Source organism: Podarcis melisellensis, assembly GCF_964234715.1.
Source record: "Podarcis melisellensis genome assembly, chromosome: 1".
Classification (NCBI taxonomy): domain Eukaryota; kingdom Metazoa; phylum Chordata; class Lepidosauria; order Squamata; family Lacertidae; genus Podarcis; species Podarcis melisellensis.
The window spans coordinates 104,304,669-104,330,626 of record NC_138528.1 but is presented as its reverse complement, the minus strand read 5'-3'; the positions used below and the strand labels follow the sequence as shown (position 1 = coordinate 104,330,626).

Below are 25,958 nucleotides of genomic sequence, written 5' to 3'. Positions count from 1 at the left end.
GTAAGGAATGCAGCATTTTTTTTAAAAAAAAAACCCCAATTCAATATCTAGAGGTGGGAAATAGCCACTACAGCTCCTCTACCCCATTTCTGACATTTGATGGGTATTTCGTAAGTTGAAACATAGTCATTGAAGGTGATCAATCAGATTGGGCTCACTTTTAATTAGTTGGCCTGAGCATCTGAGGCTATTTTGACAGGTGTGTGACAGCTAACAGGGAAAGAAAATGAAAATGTAAAAGATGGCCTTCTCTTTTAACAACTTGGCAGCGCTTGTTTATTAAATTGTTAGCTGTCTTTGTTATCTCATTAAAAAGTTTAGGTGGCATGCAAATTGTTTCTAATCAGTTTCAATTTCTTGTGTTTCTGGACAGCCCTAAAATCAACCCTTTTTCTGTTTTGGAAGTATGAAAACTTTCATTCTACTGATTCAAATGCTGTAATTCAGGTTTGTTTTCAGGCTGGAGGGAGCAACGATGACTTATCTCTATTTGCTGCAGCCCCCTATCAGCAAACCTAAGCCAGGGACAGGTAAAAAGAGCAATTCTCCACAGCTGACCTTATGCAGTCAATTGGGTTGCCCAACCCATCGTAATAGCAATCTTCCATCTTGAGATTACCTTGCCTAAGCAAGACTAATTTGGAGTTTTAAACAAAAATCTTCTGGGTTAATGATGTGCACTGTAATTTGTTAATGCAAAGGTCAACAAAATAAATATAAATAAGTGGCTAAGCCCTCCTGCTGTCACCAGATCTCAGTTTGTTAATGGATTTGGGGGATGAGTGACTGATTGCATTTTGCAATTTTTACGGCCGTGTACTAAGTGGCCTATCAAGGATCTCTTTCCAACTCTCTCATCACAACACCTTCTCTCGCCCAGGGTCAGGGATGGGGAACCTGAAGCCTTCCAGATATTTGCTGGACTACAGCTCCCAGTGTCCCCGACCACGGGTCATGAAGCCTAGGGCTTGGAGTGCAGCAACATCTGGGAGCCCACAGGTTCCCAATTTTTCCCCATGATGGCATCTCTCACTTTCTCTGTACATCTATTGGCCCTGTAGAAACAAGGAAAGGTCAGAGTTCTTGTGATGGCCAGGCACAGAAAAGCTCCTGCAACATCACAGGTCTATGTCTGCTGTCATGGAATGAAAGGAGGGGACACAACAGGGGCAGAAGGAACACTGTGCAAATATGCATAAGGTGCAAAGCAGGAGTGGGGAATCTTTGACCCCGATAAAACTACAACTCCCATCAGCACCAGCAATGCAATTTTCATGCCCTCTCTCCTAATTACAGCTTATAAATTAGCATTGAAATTGGATGGTGGGCATGGAAAGTTCATCAGGATGCCATATCACTGCTTTACGGAAGAAAATTTTGGGTTTGGGATAAGGTACCAAAATGCCAATTTTATTCCAGAAACTGGAGGAAAATGGGATTCTACTGCACCCTAGTGGCTGCAAGCAAGAAGTCTGAGATCTGAGAGGAAGTTGAGCCTCGGTGATTTGAGTTAGGAATATAAGAAGAAGAAGAAAAACAAACCAAACTAAGATCTTTTAAGCACCAAGACTCTAGGGCAAATATCTAAATATCAACAACTCTTCTTTAGCTGCTAATCGTTACTGCAGGGGCTACCGACACTAGGCTGCTCCCGACATCTTCCCTTGGCTTCACCCAAAGCTCCTCCTCCCTGACAGATTCCAGTGCTTTAAATGGGCACAGCTACCTCAGCTACAACAGCTGAATAGAACCTTCATCTTCAGAGGTCTCTGAAAAACTAGGTGCTGGGGACAAACAGCAGGGTCCAATGCCTTCTCAGAAGCATTTGGGTGGTCACTAGTGAATGCAGAATTCTGGACCAGATGCCTTAGCTCAGTTGGTTAGAGCGTAGTGCTGAGAACGCCATGGTTGCAGGTTCGATCCCCACATGGGGCAGCTGCGTATTCCTGCAATGCAGGGAGTTGAACTAGATGATCCTCAAGATCCCTTCCAACACTACAATTCTAAGATAAGTGAGTAGCTTCAGCTCACAAACCAAGCCCAAGGCAGAGAGGTGGGGTCTGGGCCCCAAGGTAAAAGGTACCCCTGCCCGTACAGGCCAGTCGTGTCCGACTCTAGGGTTGTGCGCTCATCTCACTTAAGAGGCTGGGGGCCAGCGCTGTCCGGAGACACTTCCGGGTCATATGGCCAGCATGACGAAGCTGCTCTGGCGAGCCAGCACCAGCGCAGCACACGGAAACACCATTTACCTTCCCGCTAGGTAAGCGGTACCTATTTATCTACTTGCACTTAAGGGTGCTTTCGAACTGCTAGGTGGGCAGGAGCTGGGACCGAAAGACGGGAGCTCACCCCGCCGTGGGGATTCGAATCGCCGACCATGCGACTGGCAAGCCCTAGGCACTGAGGTCTTACCCACAGCGCCACCCGCATCCCTCTGGGCCCCAAACATCAACCCATTTAATATATTGCAACACATGCAAAATCCACCAGGATCTTTCCCCCCACATTAATTTCCCACTCATCCTTTGGACATGAGTTCATCTCCTTAGATCCTCTGATCCTCCAGATGTTGTTCGATTCCATCTCTCTCCAGCTTTAGTCAACGTTGCCCATGGTCAGGGATGACGCAGCTGTAGGCCAACAACATCTGGAGGGCCAGATGTTCCTCAGTTCTGGGCTACCAAACACTGGGCGAAATCCATCGCAGGCAAATATCACACAAAAGACATAAAATTTTAGACGATGATGTGTCAAGTTGACATTAGCCCAAGGGGCAGACTGGAGTTGGGAAATTGAACATACCAGCCCACTAGCTTTCACAAGGGGAGCTTCTAAATCAGGGTAGACGTTCTCCAGGTACCATTTGAAGCTTTTGCACTGAAGCCGCTTCCTCAGTTCTCTCTGCTGAGTCAAATCCCCGACGTCCAGGTTCTTTTGGATGAGGTGATAACCATGTCCATAGAAGAGATCTTTGTATTCATCCAGCCAAACCTCTGCAACTCGGGCCAAATTCTGCTCCACCGTGGTAAGGCGGTCTTTAGGGAAGGAGTAGGGGTTGTCATTTCTGAAAATGTGGCCCACTCTGGAACACGGGGTGATTTCTATTTCCCCTCCACACATCCAAACCTGGTGAAAAAGAGGTAGGATAACACTTCATGAGGCAGCTATTGGCCAATGGATTCTGTCGTGTAATATGCCTTTGGATGCATCTGGATAGGGAAGGTTTAGAACAACTTGCTGTTGATAATTATGTAGGGGGATTCCATAGCACACCAGCTCAGTTCAGACAGCATGCCTAACCATAGTTTACAGTAAATGTGGCTTAAGATCCCAAACCACAGTTGGAGCTTCTGTATGTACAGGCAACCTGTGCTCTGTTTTTGTTTTATATCTGCTCAGCACTACAGTCTCCAGTTGCAATGGCCTTCAGAGGCACAACAATGGCTGTTAACAATGGTTTGTCAATTCAGACGTCACACCAATGAGAGATAGCACAAATCATGGCTTGCAAATCCATTTCCCATTCTAATTTGCCACTGGATCACAACCCATGATCTATCAGTTCACATAAAACATTAACCATGTTGAATGTTCCTTAACCATGGTTTCATATGTGGTACCTGACATGAGCCATTGTATTATTTAGTGCTTTTTGCCTAGGATTTTATTTTAATCTATTGCATGAAAGCTATATTTTGTTAAAGGTGCATACATCTTACAAAGCACCCTCAAGTTTAAAATGTGATTGCTGGGGGGACGTGACGGAATAATATGTAAATATAACAGATACAATATACTGCTTGCCCTGATGCAGTCATTTTTGACCATTTATTTCTACTAAGGAGCATCTGAAACCATCTATATATGCAGGACTGCTACTGTGATATGACCATTAATGTGATTATGAATGTGATTCAAATAAATTGGGGTGGGGGGAATACTGTTACAGTTAATGCAACATACTGTACCTTGAATGAGATCTCCATGTTTTCACCTCCCCAAACATCAAGGCCAGGATCATATGCCCCAAGTTCAAAAAAGTACTTCTTATCAATAGAAAACAACCCACCTGCCATCACAGGACACCTAGTAATTGAAACATAATTTAGGATTATACATTGTGCTTTAAAAGAAAATACAGATTTTTCTACCACATGAATTTTAGGGGATGCGGGTGGCGCTGTGGGTTAAACCACAGAGCCTAGGGCTTGCCGATCAGAAGGTCGGCAGTTCGAATCCCTGCAACTGGGTGAGCTCCCATTGCTCAGTCCCTTCTCCTGCCAACCTAGCTGTTCGAAAGCACGTCAAAGTGCAGGTAGATAAATAGGTACTGCTCCAGCGGGAAGGTAAACGGCGTTTCCATGCACTGCTCTGGTTCGCCAGAAGCGGCTTAGTCATGCTGGCCACATGAGCTGGAAGCTGTACGCCGGCTCCCTCGGCCAGTAAAGTGAGATGAGCGCCGCAACCCCAGAGTCGGCCACGACTGGACCTAATTGTCAGGGGTCCCTTTACCTTTACCACATGAATTTTAACAATGCTCCATGTGCTTACATCAGAGTTCCCTTTATGACTTCCAGGATGAATTAGATCTGCTCGTCCCCACCCACAAAAACTTAACAGCAGGCTCTGCCATTGTTTATAAACTCCAAAATATAATCTTTTAATATGATAGAAGTCTTGAATTTGGTGTAGATGGCTTGCCTTGCAAATGCAGTTTGGGTGCAATTGCACGTAGCCAAACATAGCATTAGGTTCCTTGCACAGGTGGTAGTTTTAACAAGTTTATAAACTGACATCTCCCTATTTGTATGATTCATACTTTAAATAAATCAGGGGTAGCCAATGTCAGGCTCTCCAGATGTTGATGGACTATGACTCCTATCATCCCTGAACACCCTGGCTATGCTGGAGAGTTGCAGTTCAACAACATCTGGAGGTACCACGTTGGCATTCCTGCTTTCCTATTCCAGGAAATTGTGGCTGAACTGAAGCTTCAAGCATCCCTGACCGTGTTGGCTATGGGCTGATGGGAGTTGGGACTCCAACAACTCTGGTCTAGAGGCCCAGTGTTTACCCAACCTTGTTCTTTGTATGGGATCCTCATAGCTGAACTCGCTGTGTTTTAATGATGCTAGTTTGCACTCAGGAAAGAGCAGGGTTGCACACCCAACAAATGTTACCTATGTTTTGCAAACCTGAGTAATATACGCCTTTCTCCCAACTTGTGGGTTTAGTGCTTAAGGAGCAATTCTGTCAACAAAAGCGTAACAGCATAAACTTACCTAATTATATCGGTGTCCTTAATCCCATTTTTCAAGATGACATCTGGAGGAATGGGCTTCCATCCAAAATTCATTGGCCATGTAAAAACACCACGCTGAAAGCTGTCCACGGTCATGTAGCTAAGGAATGGAAGTCACAACAGGAATTAACTTCAGAAACAAAAGCTGTGTCTGAAAAGGGTAACTGTAACTTGAATGATATGCTTTTAAAGGGGAGGGGCTGTTAATGGATCCCATGGGTAACATTAAAACACATACTCTCACAAAATTATGAGCTATTAAAACATGCAGTGAAATGTATAACATCCTTTAAAAATAGTTTTTTAATTCTTGGTGTAACATCTTTTCCTGTTTGCAATTTATTTTTGAAACTGTCACAAGCAGAAGATGCTTAAGAAGATAAAAGGTAGAAAGGATTGGTTCCAAACCGTAGAAGGGGAACCTGTGGTCTTCCAGATGTTGTTGGACTGGCAATGGCCATGTTGGCTAAGGGTGATGGGAACTGGAATCTAACAACATCTGTAAGGTTACAGGTTCCCCATCCCTGCCAAGAAAAAGGATCCATGTGATCCATTAATAGTCCACATGGATCATTAATAGACTATGAAGAATTGGACAGGAAGGATTCGAAACCTCCAGGATCAGAGATTCTCAGAGGACTGGAGTAAATATATGAATTATTTGAAAAGCAATTGTAATCCACAGATCACGCTAGTAGGATTGCAAGAATTTTTCTAAGGAGGACTATGCAAAATATTGCAGAGAAAACTATGATAAGAATTATTAGTGATGGAGTATTAAATGTAATACTGAAAATAATGAAATGCAGGTTACGTGAAAAGGCTGGAAAATCTTCAGATGCAGTTGATGGAAGTCCAAAACATTGTATAAGATAAGAAAGTATGTTATATGATTTTTGGAAATTATTTGTAAAAATCAATAAAAATATTTTTAAAAAAAGAAAAAAGAAAGAAAAATTATCCACGTGAATAAGTATTTTCCCCTGTGCATGGATTACCAAGGCGGGACCAGAACAAATATGGAGGCATCAAAATTACCTCATATCTTTGTCACTGATGACTTCAATAACAGGACAGGCAACTTTCTTCCTATTCAAACGGATTCTGTCCAGGAGGGGCTCCAGCCATCCTACGTTGCATTCCACATGAGAATCTAAGAATGTCAGTACGTCCCCTAGAGAAGAAAATAAAAAGGAGCTAATTCCATTGCAGAAGGTGAAATGGAACAACTCTGGAAAGTTCTCACTCCAGGGATAGGGAACCTGCAGCCTTCCGGATAACGCAGCAGTCCAACTCCCATAAGCCCCAGGTACCCTAAGTGAATGGCTCAAAAATATGGGCATTGTAGGCCAGCACACTCTGAAAGCCCACAGGCTCCTCATCCATCGTACTTGATAGCTTCTTGTGAAAACATTGCTGGGTGTGTGTATGTGATAATAGTTTCTTGGTGTCCTACTGAAGAAAGAGATCTAGGGGAACATCCACACACAGCCAGCGAGGACAATGCCCAACTCACTGTTTCTCAGCTTAAGTAAGAGTGCTTCCACGCAGCAGTTTTTTGTGGACTTGGTGCTGCTCATGCACACAAGTTTTGTGTAGCATTGGCATGATGTCACCCACATCATAATGACATCCTACTCACCCTCCCATTTTATCTGGGTTCTCCCCTTTTTTACTTATCAGATTTTCACACAGAAACAGCAAAGAAACAGCCAACCAGTGCAGACAACAGGGAGCTAGATGGACCAATGATGTGACTCAGTATAACATAGATTAAAATGTTGCTATTCCACATCACCTGGAGAAACCTGTGTTTACATTGGGATGCACCCAGGCCCCCCTTCTCCCAACGCACCTTGTTTTCCCTCAGTGAAATCTTCACATATCCCAGTTGTATTGTCTGTAGTGGTTTCATGACTCCTTGTAGGCTAAGATCACCTGTGTGACTTATTCAGCAAGCACTGTCCTCATTTTCAGTTAGTCTTGTTTGCCCCCTTCCCCCATGTCATCATCAGGGAACAATAATCTCTGTGATTTTAAAATGTTTTTACATTAACCTGTTCATGACCTGATTTCCAGTTGATACCAGAAAGGGGGAATGCTGAAAGCACCAAATAAAGATTTTTTTTAAAAATGAATGTTCTCACAGTTAAAGAGGTTTTCAGGAAATGTTTTTAAAACATATTTCAACTCACTCTTTTTTTTGGGGGGGGGGCGAAAGGAAGAGAATATTTGGTGCCACCTTTGTAGTACTACTGAATCTACATGACTGGTGGGGGGAAATATCTGCCTTCTATTATTCTGATTTTAGTGCACGTTTTAAAATTGTTTGGCGATCAGGAACAGTCCAGTGAAGGTTAAGTATGCCTACATCCCAATGAATTAAAGCTATATTCTTACGCACACTTTTCTGGGAGAGAGCCCCATTTAGCAGAATGGCACTTAACTTCTGATTGGACCCATTCAGTTCCACTGATGTCAGTGCAATGAGTCAAATTTCCACTGGATTGCTTCTAGTGACTTCTGTCTTTTGTTAAACAACAACAACAGCAAATAACCAACTGCACTTTGATGATAAAATGCAACTCTTCTTACCTTTGGCAATCTCTGCTCCCGCTAGTCTAGCTCGTATTAAACCATGCCTTTCCTTGAGATGAAGGATCCGGACTTTGGGAAACTGGGCCATGTACTGGTCTAGTTTGTCCTTGAGGTATGCTAAAACAGAACAGAAGAGAAGCAAGGAAATAGACCACAGATTCATGCCTATGAGCAAGAAATAAAGAAGAACCAACCAACCAACCCTCAGCCACTGCCACTTGTTCAGACTGTTGGAGGAGAGACACTGGAAAACAAACATTGGTTCCCTTCTTCTGACAGCCATGACAGGGAACGTGGACCCCCTTCCCCTGGCTCCCCACCCAACACTCACTTGCTGCCATGTTACCTTCATTACATATGAATTGTCGCCTCCCAAAAATACTTTGCTTTTTCAGCACTAATTGACACATTTCTTTCCTTTCAATAATCCTCCCAAAGTTAACATCTCTTAAGCTGCATCCATAGTGCAACTACATAGCGGTTTCTCTCAAGCTGAGTGGAGAAGTGATAACTCACATAAGATTTCAACTGAACGTTACAAGAAACATTTTAACATTAAGAAGAGTTAGACACCAGAACAATTATCAGAGGGGTGGGACTGGGGCTCCTCCTCACCGGAGGTCTTCCAAGATGACTGGTCACCCATCTGCTGGGATGCTCTAGCTATGGATTAATTAAATTGATTAAGGGCATTGGATTGAGTGATGGACTTGCCATAAGGCCCCAGTAAGAGGTAGAATCAAATCTATGATCATCAGAAGTAACCACCCCACAGAACAGTGGGTCCCTGGTCTGTCCTCTTTTAGGCCAAATATACTTTCAGGATAAGGGACGTGGGTGGTGCTGTGGTCTAAACCTCAGAGCCTAGGGCTTGAAGATCAGAAGGTTGGCAGTTCGAATCCCCACGACGGGGTGAGCTCCCGTTGCTCGGTCCCTGCTCCTGCCAACCTAGCAGTTCAGAAGCATGTCAAATTGCAAGTAGATAAATAGGTACCGCTCCGGCGGGAAGGTAAACGGCGTTTCCGTGCGCTGCTCTGGTTTGCCAGAAGCGGCTTAGTCATGCTAGCCACATGACCCAGAAGCTGTACGCTGGCTCCCTCTGCCAATAAAGCGAGATGAGCGCCACAACCCCAAAGTCGTATGCAACTGGACCTAATGGTCAGGGGTCCTTACTTTCAGGATACTCGTACAGTCGTACCTTGGATCTCAAACACCTTGGCTCCTAAACAAATCAGCTCCCAGATGATTGAATCCTGGAAGTGAATGTTCTGGTTTTTAAACATTATTTTGGAAGCCGAACGTCCAACGGGGCTTCCGTGGCTTCAGATTGGCTGCAGGAACTTCCTGCAGCCAATCAGAAGCCGCACTTTGGTTTCCAAACATTTTGAAAGTTGAATGGACTTCCGGAATGGATTCCGTTCAACTTCCAATGTACAACGGTATTCTAATTGCATATATATATATATATATATATATATATACACATACACATAAACAAAATGTCATCTATAGGAACCAACCAATTTGAGCTCACAAGGAAATGTAAGGCAACAGAATTTCACTAGAATATCACAACAACCACTTGTATTAAGTTACATTTGTTTTATTGTTTTTATCTTGGTATTTAGTGATAGTTTCACACATATTTGTTTTTTCATTGGTTTGTGTATTTTAGTCACGGTTAACAAACGGCAACCTTAAAAACAAAACAAAACAAAACAAAAAACCCAACAGCATTTTTAAAAGAGCAAAATGGCTTGGAAAACAGGACACTCAGTAAGCCGAAACACACTGGGAAACACCAACCAACCTTTTGTGCTGAAGTCATCCACCAGAATAACCTCTTTAATAAACTGAGGAGGGGAGCGGTTGAGGACACTGTGAACAGAGCGCAAGAGAGTGGACCACACTTCATCAACAAAGCATATGATGATGCTGGTGGTGGGAAGGTTGTTGTGGACAAGAAGATCTCTACATCTGTAGCAAACAGAAACAGGCATAAATGACACTGAAGCAGCGCACACACATGAATAAAAGCACATGCAAAAAAGAATGGAGGGTTGGCATTTCTAACAACTTGCCATAAAACATTTTACCTCAAGATTGGCTCACCCTTTATATCCCTCTTGCTCTCCTGGCTTCAGGGATAGCCGCCCGAAGCCTCCTGAGCGCAGCGGGAGCGCTCCCACTGTGCTTAAGAGGCTTCGCATTGCTTTCGCTGAAGCCAGAGCAAGAGTGCGCACCGATCCCTCTTGCTCTCCTGGCTTCGCTTCACTGGAGAGGCGCTGCACAGCTTTCCCTCTCTGCGCAGCTCCCCTTCAGTGAAGCGGGAGGAAAAATGGAAGGGGCTCCGCTTCTCCTGCCGCTTCGCTGAAGGGGCACTGAGCAGAGAGGGAGTGAATATTTTTTTTCTTGTTCTCCTCCTCCAAAACTAGGTGCATCTTATGGCCGGGTGCGTCTTATAGAGCGAAAAATACGGTAAGTATTGCAGACCCCCTGTTTTTCAAAATCCAAGCTACGTAGCCCCTAATGTTTGAAAAACTTGGTATCTCTGTAATAGCTCTTGTTATGTGAATGGTGTCAAGGACGCCCTGTGTGGGTTATGCAGACCCCCCTGGGGTCCACCAGCCACCAATTCGGAACCACTGATCTAGTCTACAGCCTGTGTTGCTGCTAGTCAGCTTCTGTGTTTAAGAGAGCTCAGAACAAGCAGGGTGGCCAACCTAGTCTTAAAAAACCAAGACACACAAATGATTTTTCCAGAGGAGTAACTTTTTTTTTAATAGCTTGGCAAGTGCAGTGTGCTATAATGAACTGGAAGTCAGGAGAAGTGAAAGAGCAGATGTCCTGTGGATTTTGCAGTATATGGAAGCCAGCTGTGGAGGGCGGCGTGTGTGTGAATCCCGTGGTATAAGCTAACAAACAGAAAAAGCAACCAGTGGCTATTTAAAGAGAAAATCAATGCATGGCTTGCCTGCACTCCTGACATCCATCTCACTGCCTGATTGGAACAGGCAACTGTTCATTATCCACCTGCACTGTGACAACATATGGGCTACCAGCAAAAGCATGGTAGATAAAAAGCACGTCTAAAAAGCTGTGGAGTTGCATGTGGCAGGGTGGAGTAGCAGATACAATATCAGGACTGGGAAAATATGAGTACATATCCTCCCTTAACCATAGATCTCACTGGCCGACTTGGGGACTTTTGGGGTAATACTTCCTCTCAAGAGTTTTTGAGGGCTGGGTGGAGAAATGCAGTGTTTGAAATTAGCCAGGCGCCAGGCGCATTTTGTGCCTGACTATTGTGCTTGCGTCCAAGTGAAGATGCCTAGGTGCCAGGATGGCGCCTGACATCACCAGCTGGAGGTGCATGCCTGAGCAGTTTTGGATCTTGGCTGTTTTCTCACACCACATCCCGTAGAATTCTATCAGTTATGTTTTATCTGCACCATCAGAATGAATTTCTGGAAGCGAAATGCTTTCTCTTTGCAGCCTGAGCAGGAGCAATGAAAAACATTATAGTTACCATATTTTTCGCTCTATAAGACGCACTAGACCACAAGACGCACCTAGTTTCAGGAGGAGGAAAACAAGAAAAAAAATATTCTGAATCTCAGAAGCCAGAAGAGCAAGAGGGATCGCTGCACAGTGAAAGCAGCAATCCCTCTTCTTGCTGTTCTGGCTTCTGTGATAGCTGTGCAGCCTGCATTCGCTCCATAAGACGCACACACATTTCCCCTTACTTTTTAGGAAGGAAAAAGTGAGTCTTATAGAGCAAAAAATACGGTAATTGTTGTAGCTTGCCTTCACTTACTCCAGCCCACTGCCCTGCTCACAGTTGTGCAGAATATTCTTACATTCTGAATGGTCCGTGTCAGCAATAAGAAAAAAAAGGTGTAGGAGTCGACAAATATATATGTGGACTGTCCCTGGATAAAGTTCTCAACGCTCTTAACCTAGCTCAAGGTTGTCATCTGAACTAGCCAGATGTTTAACTGATAATCAGTCAAAGACAGCCCATCCTTAAAAATAATTTAAAATAAGACTTTAGAGCCTTCTTGGCCAAAAATGAAAGCTAGACATTTCGTTTCTGGCAGCTACAACCTTGGTTTTAAGGAGCCATTTGGCACCTAGCTTCTGCGTATGAGTTTCTAACACTGGAGAAATGGAATGATGTGATACACACACCTTGGAGGAGGAACAGTAAACGAACGGGAATAACAGCAATGTGTAAAACATGCAGCACAGTTTTAAACACAAAAGAGCTCTTAGACCACCTCAAAAAATAGTCCCTGTTCTCCCAATGGCCAACCAGATGCCCACAGGAAGTTGACAGGTAGGACCTGAGCTCAGGAGCACTGTCCCCCTCTAGCAGTTTCCAGCGACTGCTTTTCAGAAAGATACTGTCTCCGATTGTGGTGGCAAAGCACAATGAACTGGACTAATCCTCTTTTAAAGCTGTCTAAGTTGGTCGCTATCACTGCCTCCTTGTGGGAGAGAGTTATCTCCAGTTTAAGTGTGTACTTTGTGAGGAAGCAATTTCTTCCTGGAAGGTTCAAAATGGAACCTCTGTTAGGCCTAGGTACAATGGGCCAAGGGAAATGTAGTTCCCATAGCTCCTCACATGCCCAGGAGCCATGGGAACTATAAACCTATGGTCCCTTGAGTCTAGGAGGTCAGCACTAGGGGACTGAAGGGAGCCCTTGTTTTGAATCTCCCCATTGCTGTCACAACCACTACGAGGATAGGAAATGAGAGGAGCAACTGGCAGCATTGCGAACTGGGCTGGACCTGGACTTTGGTTGGCTATGCAGGGAGGGTGAAAAACCACACACAAAAAACAAATTTCAGAGGCCCGTTCGCAACCTGAAAAGAACGCAACCTGCATCTGTGCGTCTGCAGGTCATGATTCGTCGCTTCTGCGCATGCGGTCATTTTGCGCGTCTGCGCATACGGCAAAACCCGGAAGTAACCCTTTAAGGTACTTCCGGGTCACCGTGGGATGCAACCTGAAAACGCGCAACCTGAAGCAAACGTAACATGAGGTATGACTGTATTCCGAAGTGATTTTCAGTTTGGAAACAGATACAAACAATCCTAGTTTTACTCCGGAAGCGGTGGAAAATAGATTTCTAGTGCACTCTAGTGGCTGCAGGCCGGATGTGTGAAATCCTATAAGAAAGAAATTACAGTCGTTTCTCCATGCTTCATAGAAGTAGGAATGTGAGAAGATATAAAACACTGAAATGTTAAGACTCCAGCAATAAGGAAAAACAGCTAAAATGCCTATTTAGCACCAACGATACTTCCTTAGCCGGTGTGTAGCCATTCGTCCTTGTCAATCATGATTAAATAAATACACTGTGGCCCAAGCAGGCTGCCGAGACGGGGAGCCGCAGGGCCAGTTAAGTTAAAGCCTTGAAGTGGGCCAATTATTTTACTGGCAAAAAGGGTACTTTAAATGGGAAATGTAAAATATGCAAAACAGAACATTGCAACTGCTTCTGAAGCCATTCCCCAGGCACCCCTGCCATGTAAGGTTACATGGGTGGTGACAGAAGAGGGTCTTCTCAGGTGTTGCATCCCAGCTAGGAAACCTTCTCCCTGGGGATGCTTCCTGGCAGCCCAATTCAATGCAAGGACTTTGACCAACGCATCCCCTTCTGTGTTTACTGCAACTGTTATTTCTGTTGTGTTTGTAGTCACTTTGAGACATTTCTAAGAGCAAAGCGACTAACTAGCAACCACAATAATATCTGCAAAACTTCTGCTGCTGTTGTTGTTAGCTTGTCAAAATAAAAGCCTCTCCTTTCGCTCTACCTAAACCGGCGAACGCTGATGTCTGCAAAGCAACAAGGTCTGAATGTAGCCCACTAGGCCTATATATCAAGAAGGAACAGAACAAAATCTGCAGATCTGAGGGGGCGATAAAAATTTCTCCCATTTCAATGAATTTGTCATTTCATTTCATGGCAGTAAAAAGGAGGAGGAGGCAAAGGGCTGGGTCAGGTCTGAGTCTTTCCTGCTTGAACAAAAGGCTGAGGGGAAAGCATTTCTCTCCATTCCTATTTGCAATTCATTGGTGGGCTTGATGTGGTGCCTTAAGGGGGAACTTCGCTCCCTAAGCTCCAATATCTTCAAGGGGATCTTGAGGAGGCCACAACATCCTACCAAAGAACTTCTCACAGAGTCAATTCTCTCGATTGTTCCTTGAGAATGTTTTATGTGGTTGTTGTTCCCCCATATCCATATCTTTGCCTCCCTTGCCTCTGGGACGTTTTGTTTGGGGAGACGGCTGGAATTTCCAAGCAGCCCTCACAGCAAGGGAAGGAAAAGAGAGAGAGAGAGAGAGAGAGAGAGAGAGAGAGAGAGAGAGAGAGAGAGAGAGATAGAGAGAGAGAGATAGATATGGTGGAAAAGATGCTGGAGAGCCACAGCCGTCAGAGTAGAGAATCTTGGCTTGATGAACAAATGGCCTGACCTGGTATAAGGCAGGTACATTCACTGCTGCTATGAGGTAGGCACATGGAAGGTGAACCTGTAATATATGGTGCAAGCATCCCCTCCACTTACATGGGGGTTACGTCACGGGCCCTCATGCACATAAGTGTAATTGCATAAAGTGAGAGAGCACCCTCTAAAAAGCCTCTAAATCCCTATTCCCCCCCGCTCTCCAAGTCTCTCTCTAATCCAGACCAAAATAACTAGAGTTGAAGCTCTGGAGGCTGGAGGATATGCAGGAAAGTGTCTGTGGCGGCTGCTCCGCTACCCTGCGTATCAGCTGAGCAGGCGGGGAGGCTGAGCAGCCTAAACAAAGCCTCACTGTGTTATACAGTGGTACCTCAGGTTAAGTACTTAATTCGTTCCGGAGGTCCGTACTTAACCTGAAACCGTTCTTAACCTGAAGACCACTTTAGCTAATGGGGCCTCCTGCTGCTGCTATGCCGCCGGAGCACAATTCCTGTTCTAATCCTGAAGCAAAGTTCTTAACCTGAAGCACTATTTCTGGGTTAGCGGAGTCTGTAACCTGAAGCGTATGTAACCTGAAGTGTATGTAACCCGAGATATACCACTGTACCAGGATTGTCCTTGCAGTAGAGGACAGGTGGGGTACCTACACTCCCGGGACAATTTCACCTGAGTGGCAAGGAAGAAGGGGAAAAGGGCGGGTGGAGGAAGGGGTAGCAGAACGAGACGGAGAAAAGTACAAATAGAAAAGGAGGTGGGGGGGAGAGGGGAGAGGGGAGAGGGGAGAGGGGAGAGGGGAGAGGGGAGAGGGGAGAAAGAAAGAAAGAAAGAAAGAAAGAAAGAAAGAAAGAAAGAAAGAAAGAAAGAAAGAAAGAAAGCCATAACAACTTTGGTTTTGGCCCTGGCCCCCCACAAACAAATTGTTCCTGAGGCAATGTAGCCCTTGGCAAAATTCACACCATACATTTAAAACTTATTTCTCCCTCAAAGAATGCTGGGAACTGTAGTTTGTTAAGGGTGCTGGGAATAACAGCTGTCTCTGTATGTGCGAGGGGGTAAACTACAGTTCCCACGATTCCTGGGGGCGGGAGACAATATATGCTTTAAATGTATGGTGTGTACACAGACCTCGACAGTAAAAGCATTACCTCAAGCCCTGCACTAGGATAAAACAAACTCCCAGGGCATTTTAAATAATTTAAACGTGACTAAAATAAGAAGTAGTAGTAGTAGTAGTAGTAGAAGAAGAAGAAGAAGAAGAAGAAGAAGAGGAGAGTGTGTTGTTGTTTTAAAAAAAACCAACAACATTCACCACCCTAGGCAGATTTTAGAGGAAATACTTGTTTGCCAAAGCAAACTTTTCAGCATGTTCACAGTGGAGAAACTTGTTCAGCGCCAACAATACACTCGCACAACTTCCTTGTCGACATACGCAGAGCAAACAAGTTGCTTTGCTGATGTGAACGATGAAAGTTAAGGGTGTCCTGTGTCAGTGGCTGACTGTTTGCTTGTTTGGAGTCTGCGACCGGCCTATCCCAGCCGATACACCCTGACACACTTTGGCAATTGATTTCCCTCATGGGCAGGAATGTTCCTTCTCCAAAGCTGATAAGCTAAGCAAAAAAAGAAAGAAAGAAAAAAAGAAATCATTGTGCTCCGTTTTCAAGGCTGCAAAAAGAAACAGTCTCCCCCCCCCTTGAGTGAACGAGTGCGTCACTAATTGTTCTTCTAACTTTGCGGTAACAGTGCAGGCTACCTAATCTGATGGACAACTTTCCAGTTTTCTGTGTGTACTCCAATGCCTGAATTAACACTCCCACAGCTGGGCTGGACATCTTGACCGAGAAAACTGCAGGCTCATTTCCATAGACACCACTTCTACTTTGGACTCTGACACAGCACCCGGAATGCACATGCCCTGCAGATTTATGCTGTTGTGGGACTTTCGATTAAGAAAGAATAGGATAGCGGAACAGCTTACTCCAGTGGCTCAGGCCACAATCCTATGGCCACTTAATGAGGTATTACTCAGGGCCAGACCAGGACATTTTGCTGCCTGAGGCAAAGGGTGAGATGGCGTTCCCTCCCGCACAATTCCATATCGAGAAGCTGACAAGACTGGCCATCAAACCTTACCTCAGCTCTAAAAATGTACACCTGAGGGCAGCTGGCTAGCTTAGGGAGTGGCACAGAGCAGGCCGTGTCCTGCTCTGCCCTCCCAGCTTCTACCGCCTGAGGCTGCCGCCTCACTCTGCCTAATGGTAGGACTGGCAACAGCAGGCACATCTATTCACTGAAAATGTTTTACAAGCCACTTTATCTTATCAAAAGGCAATGTAATCAGTGCTAACGAAGCATGACAGATAAAGGGCAAGGAACTAGATCCGGTCAGCTGCCCGGATCCTTCTGTCCCCACCCGCCACGTTTCACGTTGGCGGCCCCTCACCTGTAAAACCAACTGGCATCAGAATGATTTTGCCCACGGGGTTTAAAATTAAAATTGGAAGAGGGGACTATGCCTCTCACGGAACTTTGTAGTGCTAACAATCCGCTGATCTTCGGAGCTTGCACAGAGCCCATACGCAGCGTGGTGCAAGCACCAACCATCAGCCGATTGTCAGGTGTTCAAAGGGATGCGTGCCGTTCTATGAGAGTCCTGCTGGTCAGCTGATGGCCAGGGCTTGCAAAAAGCAATGCATGGGGCTCCACAAACCCCTTTTGGGCCTAGACACACATCTGATGACATACACAGCCTCTGGGACAGCTCAGTTGTTAGAGCATGATATTCTTAATCTCAGTGTTGTGAGTTTGAGCCCTGTGTTGGTCAAAAGATTCCTGCACTGCAGAGGGTTGGGCTAAATGACCCTTGTGGTTTCTTTCAACTGTACAATTCTATGAAGGGTAGGGCAGATGGGTGACTTGGTTGAGGAAGTTGAGGGGGTGTTCATTAGGCCTGCGGGCTGGAGGTTCCTCAATGCTGCAATTGGCCAACAATTAGATTAGGGAGCAGGTCCTATTGGAATAAGTATGACTGGCTTCTGAGCAAAACTTCTTCAGATTGTGCTACTTGAATTCAGTGTAAGGGATCAGTGAAGCTCAAGCATCTTCCCATTATTTCTCCTGAGCAGCGGCTGAGCCACGTCCCAATGTTTGAGTTCCTCCACATCGCCCTTCAAAAGCGTTGACTTTGTCTCCTCTTACAGCAATGCGCTGGATTTGCCTGGGAGAATTCCCCCACTTAACTCTTGAGAGTTTATAATAATGGCTCTCAGGCTGAACTACTGCGCAAACAGAAAATATTAGAACAATCCACAGCCGCTCTGGAAAGTATACCTGCCCCCCCATCTCACTCTATACTGAGTGCCGCAATGAAGAAATGCAGAGAATCAGCTCGCTCCCGGCATCAAATCCAGAAAGGAAAGCTCCCTCTTGAAGTGCTTCCTTGCCCTCAGAGGAACTTAACAGATATTCTGTATATTGCCAACACATGTCAGAATGATCCACAGTGGAAAAAACCTCATCTTCCAGGATGGAGTCCCAGTGTGATCCATGGTTAGAGCGATGGACCCTTTGGACCTCCAGATGGCATGGACTACAACTCCCATCATCCTTGACCACTGGACATGCTGGCTGGGGGTGATGGGAGTTGTAGTCCAACAGCTGCTTGTGTGCAGAGGCTCCAAGGAAACCTGATGGAGCCCCTAACATGTATATAGCTGTTTGCGTGTTGGGGCTTTTTTTGCAACACACACTTGGTAGGAGGAGACATGACGCTGAAACTAAAAGAGCAACTCCACTCTGAATTAAACACTCCATTGCCCTGCATGTTCTTTTTGTTAATTTTCTTGGGTTACACAGAACACCTCAACAGACCCAAGAGCATCCTGTTCCAGACAGTTCTTCAATTCTACTGCCACCTAGTGCCCAGGTTAGGTTAGCACTCAACCAAGCCAGGACCTGTTACAGTCATACCTTGGGTTGAAGTAGCTTCGGGATGAATATTTTCAGGTTGCACTCTGTGGCAACCCAGAAGTAATGGAGTGCGTTACTTCCAGGTTTTGCCGCTCGCACAGACACTCAAAATGACGTCATGCGCATGCGCGGAAGCAGTGAAATGTGACCTGCGCACGTGCAGACGCATGTTACGTTCGCTTCAGGATGCGAACAGGGCTCTGGAACGGATCCTGTTTGCATCCAGAGGTACCACTGTATCTATATATACAATATAGGAAGAACCTATCACCGGACTGTTTATTAATCAAGCCACCACTATGGAGAACAGCTGCAATGCCATGAATTATGAAGCCAGGCAATATAGTAATGGAACTTTCCATCTTATGTACATCCTATAGGTACAGTGATTATCTATCAACAACGCGGTCCTGATTTGGAGAGCTAGTGTGAGCCAGAAAACAGGGTTCATTGAGAACCTTAAAAAACTTTAGATCGATTCTCAGCTTAGCTGCAGGAAAAAGGTAGCATTATTCAGGGACACAGGGATTTCTTTACTATAAGTATATTATTATCATTTTTGCATGCTAGCGTGTGTAAGGCTGGATGTTAAAATTTAAGAAACAGTTATTATTACACACATATTAAATTAATGTGTTAATTTGGATTAATTAAGACTATATAGGATGCTTGTTTTCAGTTGATACTTTAGGTTAAAGTGGGAGCCAGTCTGTGTACAATGGTACTCGGTTGTCGAACTTAATCTGTTCCGGGAGTCTGTTCAACTCCCGGAACCATTCGAAAACCAAGGTGCAGCTTCTGATTGGCTGCAGAAGCTTCCTGTACTCAATCGGAAGCAGCATCGGACGTACAGCTTCCAAAAAATGTTCACAAACTGGAACACTTACTTCCAGGTTTGTGGCATTCAGGAGCCAATGTGTTTGGGAGCCAAGCCGTTTGACAACCAAGGTACCACTGTACAAAGGCACTACTTGCACCCAGTATATGAAAAGCATTGTTGTGGCTTCCCATAAAATGAATGGGGATGGGTTTCTTTTTACACTAAATGTTAATGTTTCCATTGCTGCTCGAGATTTATTGGCAACTAACGTGAAGCAACTGGCATAAAATCCATTTGATCTCTGGGCAATTCATGCCAGCCCAAGTCTAGACTTGTGCAAGGCAAGAAATCAGGTCTCTTACCCAGCGGGCCTTGTGTCCTCGATGGCTCGGTCTAGTGGGATGAGGTCACTTAGGAAGACATTGAAGTTCCCCTCCTTCCACCTCCTTTTTGCCTCCTCTTCCTTCTCGCCTGGGACCACCGCCGGGCGCCCATATTGACCCAGCGCTTTGGGGTCCCTTGGGGCCAAGGTCCTATCAATGGTGAACACTTTGTGCAGCTTGGCCCTTTCTGTGAAATGGGTCCCATTGGTTTGCCTTGATTGGTCCTGATGGGCTGAACGGGCCCCATCGGCCTTCCCTAGCTCGGCCTTTCCAACTGGAATAACTTTTAGGGTCGCCGCCGCCCCCTTAACAGCGACCTCCTGGGTCGCCCCCGCCGCTCTCGGGCCCTCTTGGATTTTGCCCGCAGTCACTCGTGCCTTTTCCCCGACGGCTCCACGTCCTCCGCCTTCGGGAGCCCGCGCGGCTGCGGAGACCACCCGCGCTCCCTCCTTGCTTATAAGCACCACTTGGTTAGGCAGGACGACTTTTGCACCGGCAATTCTGGCCGCCTCCTCCTCGGACAGCTTTCCTGGACGTTGCGCACCCGGAGTCTTCTGCGCTGCTTCCGAAGCGGCAGGCAAATCCAGGCCCCCGGGCCGTTTTGTAGGGACATTTGGCCCGCTCAGTAGCCCGGGGCTGCCCCGAGGTCCCTCAGATTTGCTTCCGTTGGTGGGCAATCCAGCCAAGGCGCCTTTCTCCCCTAATCCACCTTTGGGAATAAAAACCGCCTCCTCTCTCCTCCTGGATCCCGTGCTTAACGGCCCGGGCCCTTTGGCGGCGACTTTGCTTCCGACGGCAGGCGCGTCGAGCGCCCGCCCCGGCGACCCGCTGGCAAGAGGCGGCTTTGTGGGCGGCGGGCGAGGGGAGCCGGCCTCCGCGCTCGATTTCTTCTCCGCGGGAGCGGACGGAGCGTGGTTCCAGACGTCGACGGCGGCCGTCCAGTGCAGGCTGGGAGCCGCCGCTTGGGGGGTTGCGCGCCTCCATTGCGCGCCCGGCTTCCCCCTCTTCTTGCTCGGGCCGCCGCGTCCCTTCTCCTCGAGGCCCCTTGGCAGCGCCCCTGGCGGCGCCCGCAGCTCCTCTCCTCGTCGGGCGCCGTCGAGGCTCTTCTCCCGCCAGCCGCGCAGCCTCTCCCGCCGCACCATCTCCTCCTTGAGGACGCGGGTGTTGATCTCGCCGAAGGAGAGGCGCAGCGCTGCCATGTCGAAGAGCAGCCACACCACCGAGGCGGCGAAGATGAAGGCCAAGGCTCGCCCGCTGCCTCGGAAAAGCTTCCGGAGCTTGTTCATCTCGGCAGAGAGAAAAGTTCTCCTCGGGTCGCTCCGGGCACAGCCGGAGGCGCCCCCTGGGGCCCTCCTTCCCCGCTCGGGAGGCTTGCTAGGCCTGCTGCTCTAGCCGAGGCTGCCGCTCCCGGCTGCCCGCCCTGGGCATCTCGATCTAGGGGGAGCCTCCGCCGCCGCCGCGCCGGCCGCCTGTTGCTCCCTGCCTGCGTGGCATCGTCTCCGGGGCTCGGCGCGCGCCTCGCAGCCACGCGGCATGGCCCGAGCGCCCCCGGGGCCACTTGCTTGTTGGTCTGCCCGCCCGCCTCGCCTCTTCGCCCGGACCCTTCCTTCAGGCTAGGCGCACGCTGCCCTGCCTGGGCTGGGAAGGAACCTTGCAGGCGGCTGCAGCAGATCAGCTGCTGAAGAATTGCTCCCTTTCTCTCTTCCCGCCTCCCCCACTCCCTCTCCGCTCTCATTCCTCCTCTGTAACCCAACACCTTCCCGGAGCAGCAAACAACCTCCAGCTTTGCAAAGTTCCTGAGAGAGTGCCGCGTGGCTCCTTGGCTGCCGCCACCTCCCGACCTCGACCCGGTTGCGCCTTTGCAAACACTGGCAGCAAAGATCCGCTTTGTGGTTTGAAGCTGGCGATTCCTTGTCACGGGGAAAAATCTCCCTTTCTGATTATTAGTATCGTGATTATTTATTAAATTTGTATTCTTTCCCTTCACCCGAAGATCCCAAGGCGGTTCGCCACAGAAAAATGCAAAATGAAAATACCAAATACAATACATCATAAAACTAAAACAAACCAAGCCTTGCTTCCTCAAGAAAAGGGGTCATTTTGGGGACACTATGATAGCTCTTTGAAAAAACAGAGTTGCATGCAGTTCTGGGGTACAGTAAGGATTTCTTTTCTCCATTTATTCATTTTCAAGATAGGACTTTGCTGTGTCCATTCGCAGCCAGCTCTGCCAGCAATGGAACAAATGGTGTCCCTTGAGAAATAATTTGCTTCTGAGCATGTTAAAAAATCACCCCGCTCCCCACTGCTGAGAAATCTCAGCCGGTTACCTGGAAGAGGGTCTTAAGATATACACACCACCCTTCAAAGATGTTTTGCATAAGGCAGCACTGAATACGTAACTTGTTTTCAACCAAGCAGCTACATTCCCTCAAGAGGAAACTTGCTAGGTCTGTGTTCCAGGGCTGCGTGGGGCCAGGTGCAGCAGTGGGTGGAGTCAGAGTCAAAAAGTGGGTGGAGCAACAGGTGTGACTCAAGCTTTGTACAGTAGGCTACATTCCACCCACGCAAAAGTCAAAGGTGTAATACACCTCCCCCCCCCCACTATTTCTCTACCTTGCTCTATCCGGGCAAGAAAGAGGCACTATCACAATTCAAGGATGCTTTCCACCACTCAGGCAAAAGCACTTGCAAGTGTGGAGCAGGGTCTCTGAGGGCTGTGGCCCAGGAAAAGTCCTGATAGGCCTGGAAGTTTAATACATGCATTAAACTCCTGGGCCTAAGGGTATATTCACATTAGTGGCTTGGAACACAGGGAAACATCTGCATGTACAAAATTGTTGGCATCAGGGGCGAGGATATCTTCACCCAACGCACATGACTTTTTCAGTTTCCCAGGCCCTGCAACCCCCCTAGAACTCCTGTTCATTTGCATGCTCATCTGCACAGGCACAATGGCTCTCAGGCTATGTTCCCACTACCGCTTACTGCGCATCCAGTTTTCTAGTTGAACTGAAACTGGTTTGAGGCGGGGACACACATCAAACAGCAGTATGTGTTGTTGGAGTTTATATATCACACCACAGGGCAGTTTACAACAAAGTAACACAACAGGCGACATAATGTACATATATAACATATATATATATATATATATATATATATATATATATATATATATACTATTATGTAGATCAGTGTTTCCCAACCGGTGTTCCGCGGCACACTAGTGTGCCGCGAGACGTTGCCTGGTGTGCCGTGGGAGGGAGGCGGGCGAGTCGGGCGGCGGGAGCGCAAGGCTTGCGGGCGGCAGCACGGAGCACGGGGTGCCCTTCGGAGGCCGCCCCGTGCTCCGCGCTGGTGTTGGCCAGCCTTGCGCACCCGGGGGATCTCCCCCCAGGAGCACAAGGCTTGCGGGCAGCAGCTGGCAGCGCGGAGCACGGGGCACCCTTCGGAGGACGCCCCGTGCTCCGCGCTGGTGTCGGCAAGCCTTGCGCACCCGGGGGATCTCCCCCCGAGAGCACAAGGCTTGCGGGCGGAAGCAGGCAGCACAGAGCACGGGGCGCCCTTTGGAGGACGCCCCGTGCTCCGCGCTGGTGTCGGCAAGCCTTGCGCACCCGGGGGATCTCCCCCCGAGAGTGCAAGGCTTGCAGGCGGAAGCCGGCAGCACGGGGCGCCCTTTGGAGGACGCCCCGTGCTCCGCGCTGGTGTCGGCAAGCCTTGCACCCGGGGGATCTCCCCCCCCAGAGCGCAAGGCTTGCGGGCGGAAGCCGGCAGCACGGAGCACGGGGTGCCCTTCGGAGGCCGCCCCGTGCTCCGCGCTGGTGTTGGCCAGCCTTGCGCACCCGGGGGATCTCCCCCCAGGAGCGCAAGGCTTGCGGGCGGCAGCTGGGAGCACGGGGCGCCCTTCGGAGGACGCCCCGTGCTCCGCGCTCGTGTTGGCAAGCCTTGCGCACCCGGGGGCGCGTGGGGCGCCCTGAAACAGAGGGTTCCCCATGCTGCGGACTGTAGCCTGCCGCCCGACGGGCGGGGCGCCCTGAAGCAGAGCGCCCCTCGCGCCAGGCAGACATGGGCCAGCCCCACAAGCTCGGGGGACAGCGGGGAGGCGCAGCACCGCCATCCCACTGTTCCCCGACCTGGTTTTGGGGGGGGGGAATAAAGGAAAAAAATTTTCCTTTATTTCCCCCTCCAAAAAAAGTAGGTGCGTCATATTTCATAATAAAGTAATTATAAAATACTTTCTTTGTGTTTATTTGATGCCTATTAAAGAGAGTTACTTTATATATAGTCAATATAGGCACACAGTTAATTTTTTAAACATTTTCTAATGGTGGTGTGCCTCGAGATTTTTTTCATGAAACAAGTGTGCCTTTGCCCAAAAAAGGTTGGGAAACACTGATGTAGATACCTAATAATATAGATATCTACTAAATAATACGTGTTTAGCGGCAAGTATAAAAAAATGAAGTTAAAAAATATATATTAAAAAACCCAGCAACATACAGAAACAGTGCTAAGTGCAAATATCTCTGTGCAAAGTAAAAATAAAAATTGAGTAACACCGTTCTCTGCCCTTTCATGAAAACCGAAATCTTCCTGAGGCAGTTGCCTCACTCTGCCTATTGATAGAAGTGGCCTTGCGAGCACAGGGCCTAGGATGCAACATGCTCCAAATGGAGGTTTTCACACTGAGGCTCCAAAAGCCCCCACACCCTACCACAGGGCTGCAGCCTCTGATAGGAACAAATCACAGTGAGTGGCCAGCCCAAATAAAACGGGATGTTTTGATCCGATTCCTATCCGCCAAATGAATGAATTATTCACAGTGAATGAAGGGGAATACCCTCACTGTGAATCTGGTGCTTGCATATTATGAATCATGAAACATTTCACAGCTGGAAATGGCATGGTCAAACAGCTCCACCGCAAACTTTGCCGTCTGGTTTTCCTGCTCAGCAAATACAAACGTGCAGGGTTTGTTTGAACAGACTTGCTCAACATGGGGCAGCAGCCTTTATGGGTACGAACTGGTTAATTAACTTCAGACCACTCTTAACATTAGAAAAATACTGAGGGTAAGCCTCACATCAGCAAGGAAATCTCGTGTTAAATAAAACACATAGGTTTTTATTAGATTCTTCTAAGTGCAGAGCTTCAGAAGTGGAGGTTGTTGCTTAGTAATAAAATAAGAAATCAAGGCATCTCAGGTGTCAGAGCAACCTGGGGTCTTTAGAAAAGAATGGATCACATACTTCACTACAGCACAGACACTGAGGTCTATCTCTGAGGGTGTTCTGGCAGTTCCCTCACCATGAGATGTGAGGTTACATGAAACCAGGCAGAGGGTCTTCTTGGTAGTGGCTCCCTTCCTGTGGAACACCCATCAGATGTCAAGGAGATACAACCTTTAGAAGACATCTGAAGAAAGCCCTGTTTGGGAAGATTTTAATGTTTAATGTTTATTATGTTTTTGTATATGCTGGAAGCAGCACAGAATGGCTGGGCAGGCCAAGTCTTCCTGTTATATACCTACTGGGATTGACAAGGCATCTGACCCTCACCTGAATCTCTTTTTTCAAATAATTTTTATTAACAGGCCAATCAAATCACATTAATTCCAAATCACATTAGTTCCAAATTATACAGCCAGATTTATAAAATTTTATTGGGGTACCCATACTTCAAGCTCCAAAAGGGATCCAAACATCACTCTTGTTGCTGCTTTAATTACACAGTTCTGTCCAATTCTGTCCAGATAGTCTCTTTGTTATTTTCCTCATCTTCTTGTTGTTATCATATATTCCTTTCTTTGTGATCTCTGATAAACTTCACAAGCGGGTTGAAAACAAACATATCCTGTATGGATTTCACACTCTCCAAGAGCCATATCACATAAAGGACAGACACCATTTCCACACCTCCACAAAAAACATTCCCACAGTCTGTCCGTTGATTTTCACAGGCCTGCGAAACTGTATCTCAGGGGGCCCTGCCAGGTTAAATCCACTTTCCGATAACCATACATTCACATTCCGATGACCATGGTCCTCCTCCCCTCATCCTCCTGTGAGCAGGCCTGCCTTAACAAATCTCCATTTGAAACTGCGTCACAAAGCTTTCTTTCCATCAGACGTTCCCACCAGTCCTCTCTTTGATCAGTAATTTATTTCCACACAGTTCTTAATCTCCTGCTTGTGATTAGTAATTTGCAACGATTATTTCTCTCTGGGAGGGAGGATTATTGGGTACTCACATAAGGCAAAAAAAGAAAAGTTTTTCCTCCCCCCCTTTCTGTTTCGCTCCAACATACCAATCTTTTAATGATGAGTCTTCACTTGATTTCTTGTCCAGCCCGTCGCTCCGCTCACAGAGATCCCATTAATCAGCAGTCTTTACTTCCTATCTTCACTTG

The 25,958-nt window shown here is 47.1% G+C and overlaps 1 protein-coding gene across 1 annotated transcript in view; it reads right to left on the bottom strand.

Annotated features, from left to right (window-relative positions):
* GALNT5 (polypeptide N-acetylgalactosaminyltransferase 5) overlaps positions 1-21,517 on the bottom strand; it is a 34,349-nt gene extending 12,832 nt beyond the window's left edge. The window contains exons 1-7 of the mRNA XM_081928848.1: positions 19,526-21,517; positions 9,711-9,877; positions 7,898-8,017; positions 6,341-6,476; positions 5,283-5,402; positions 3,969-4,086; positions 2,803-3,126 (exon numbers count right to left, since the gene is read on the bottom strand). Of these exons, the coding sequence (XP_081784974.1) occupies positions 2,803-3,126; positions 3,969-4,086; positions 5,283-5,402; positions 6,341-6,476; positions 7,898-8,017; positions 9,711-9,877; positions 19,526-20,832 (2,292 nt within the window). The 5' untranslated portion in view covers positions 20,833-21,517. The remainder of the gene's footprint in view (positions 1-2,802; positions 3,127-3,968; positions 4,087-5,282; positions 5,403-6,340; positions 6,477-7,897; positions 8,018-9,710; positions 9,878-19,525) is intronic.
* Positions 21,518-25,958: the final 4,441 nt, after the last annotated feature.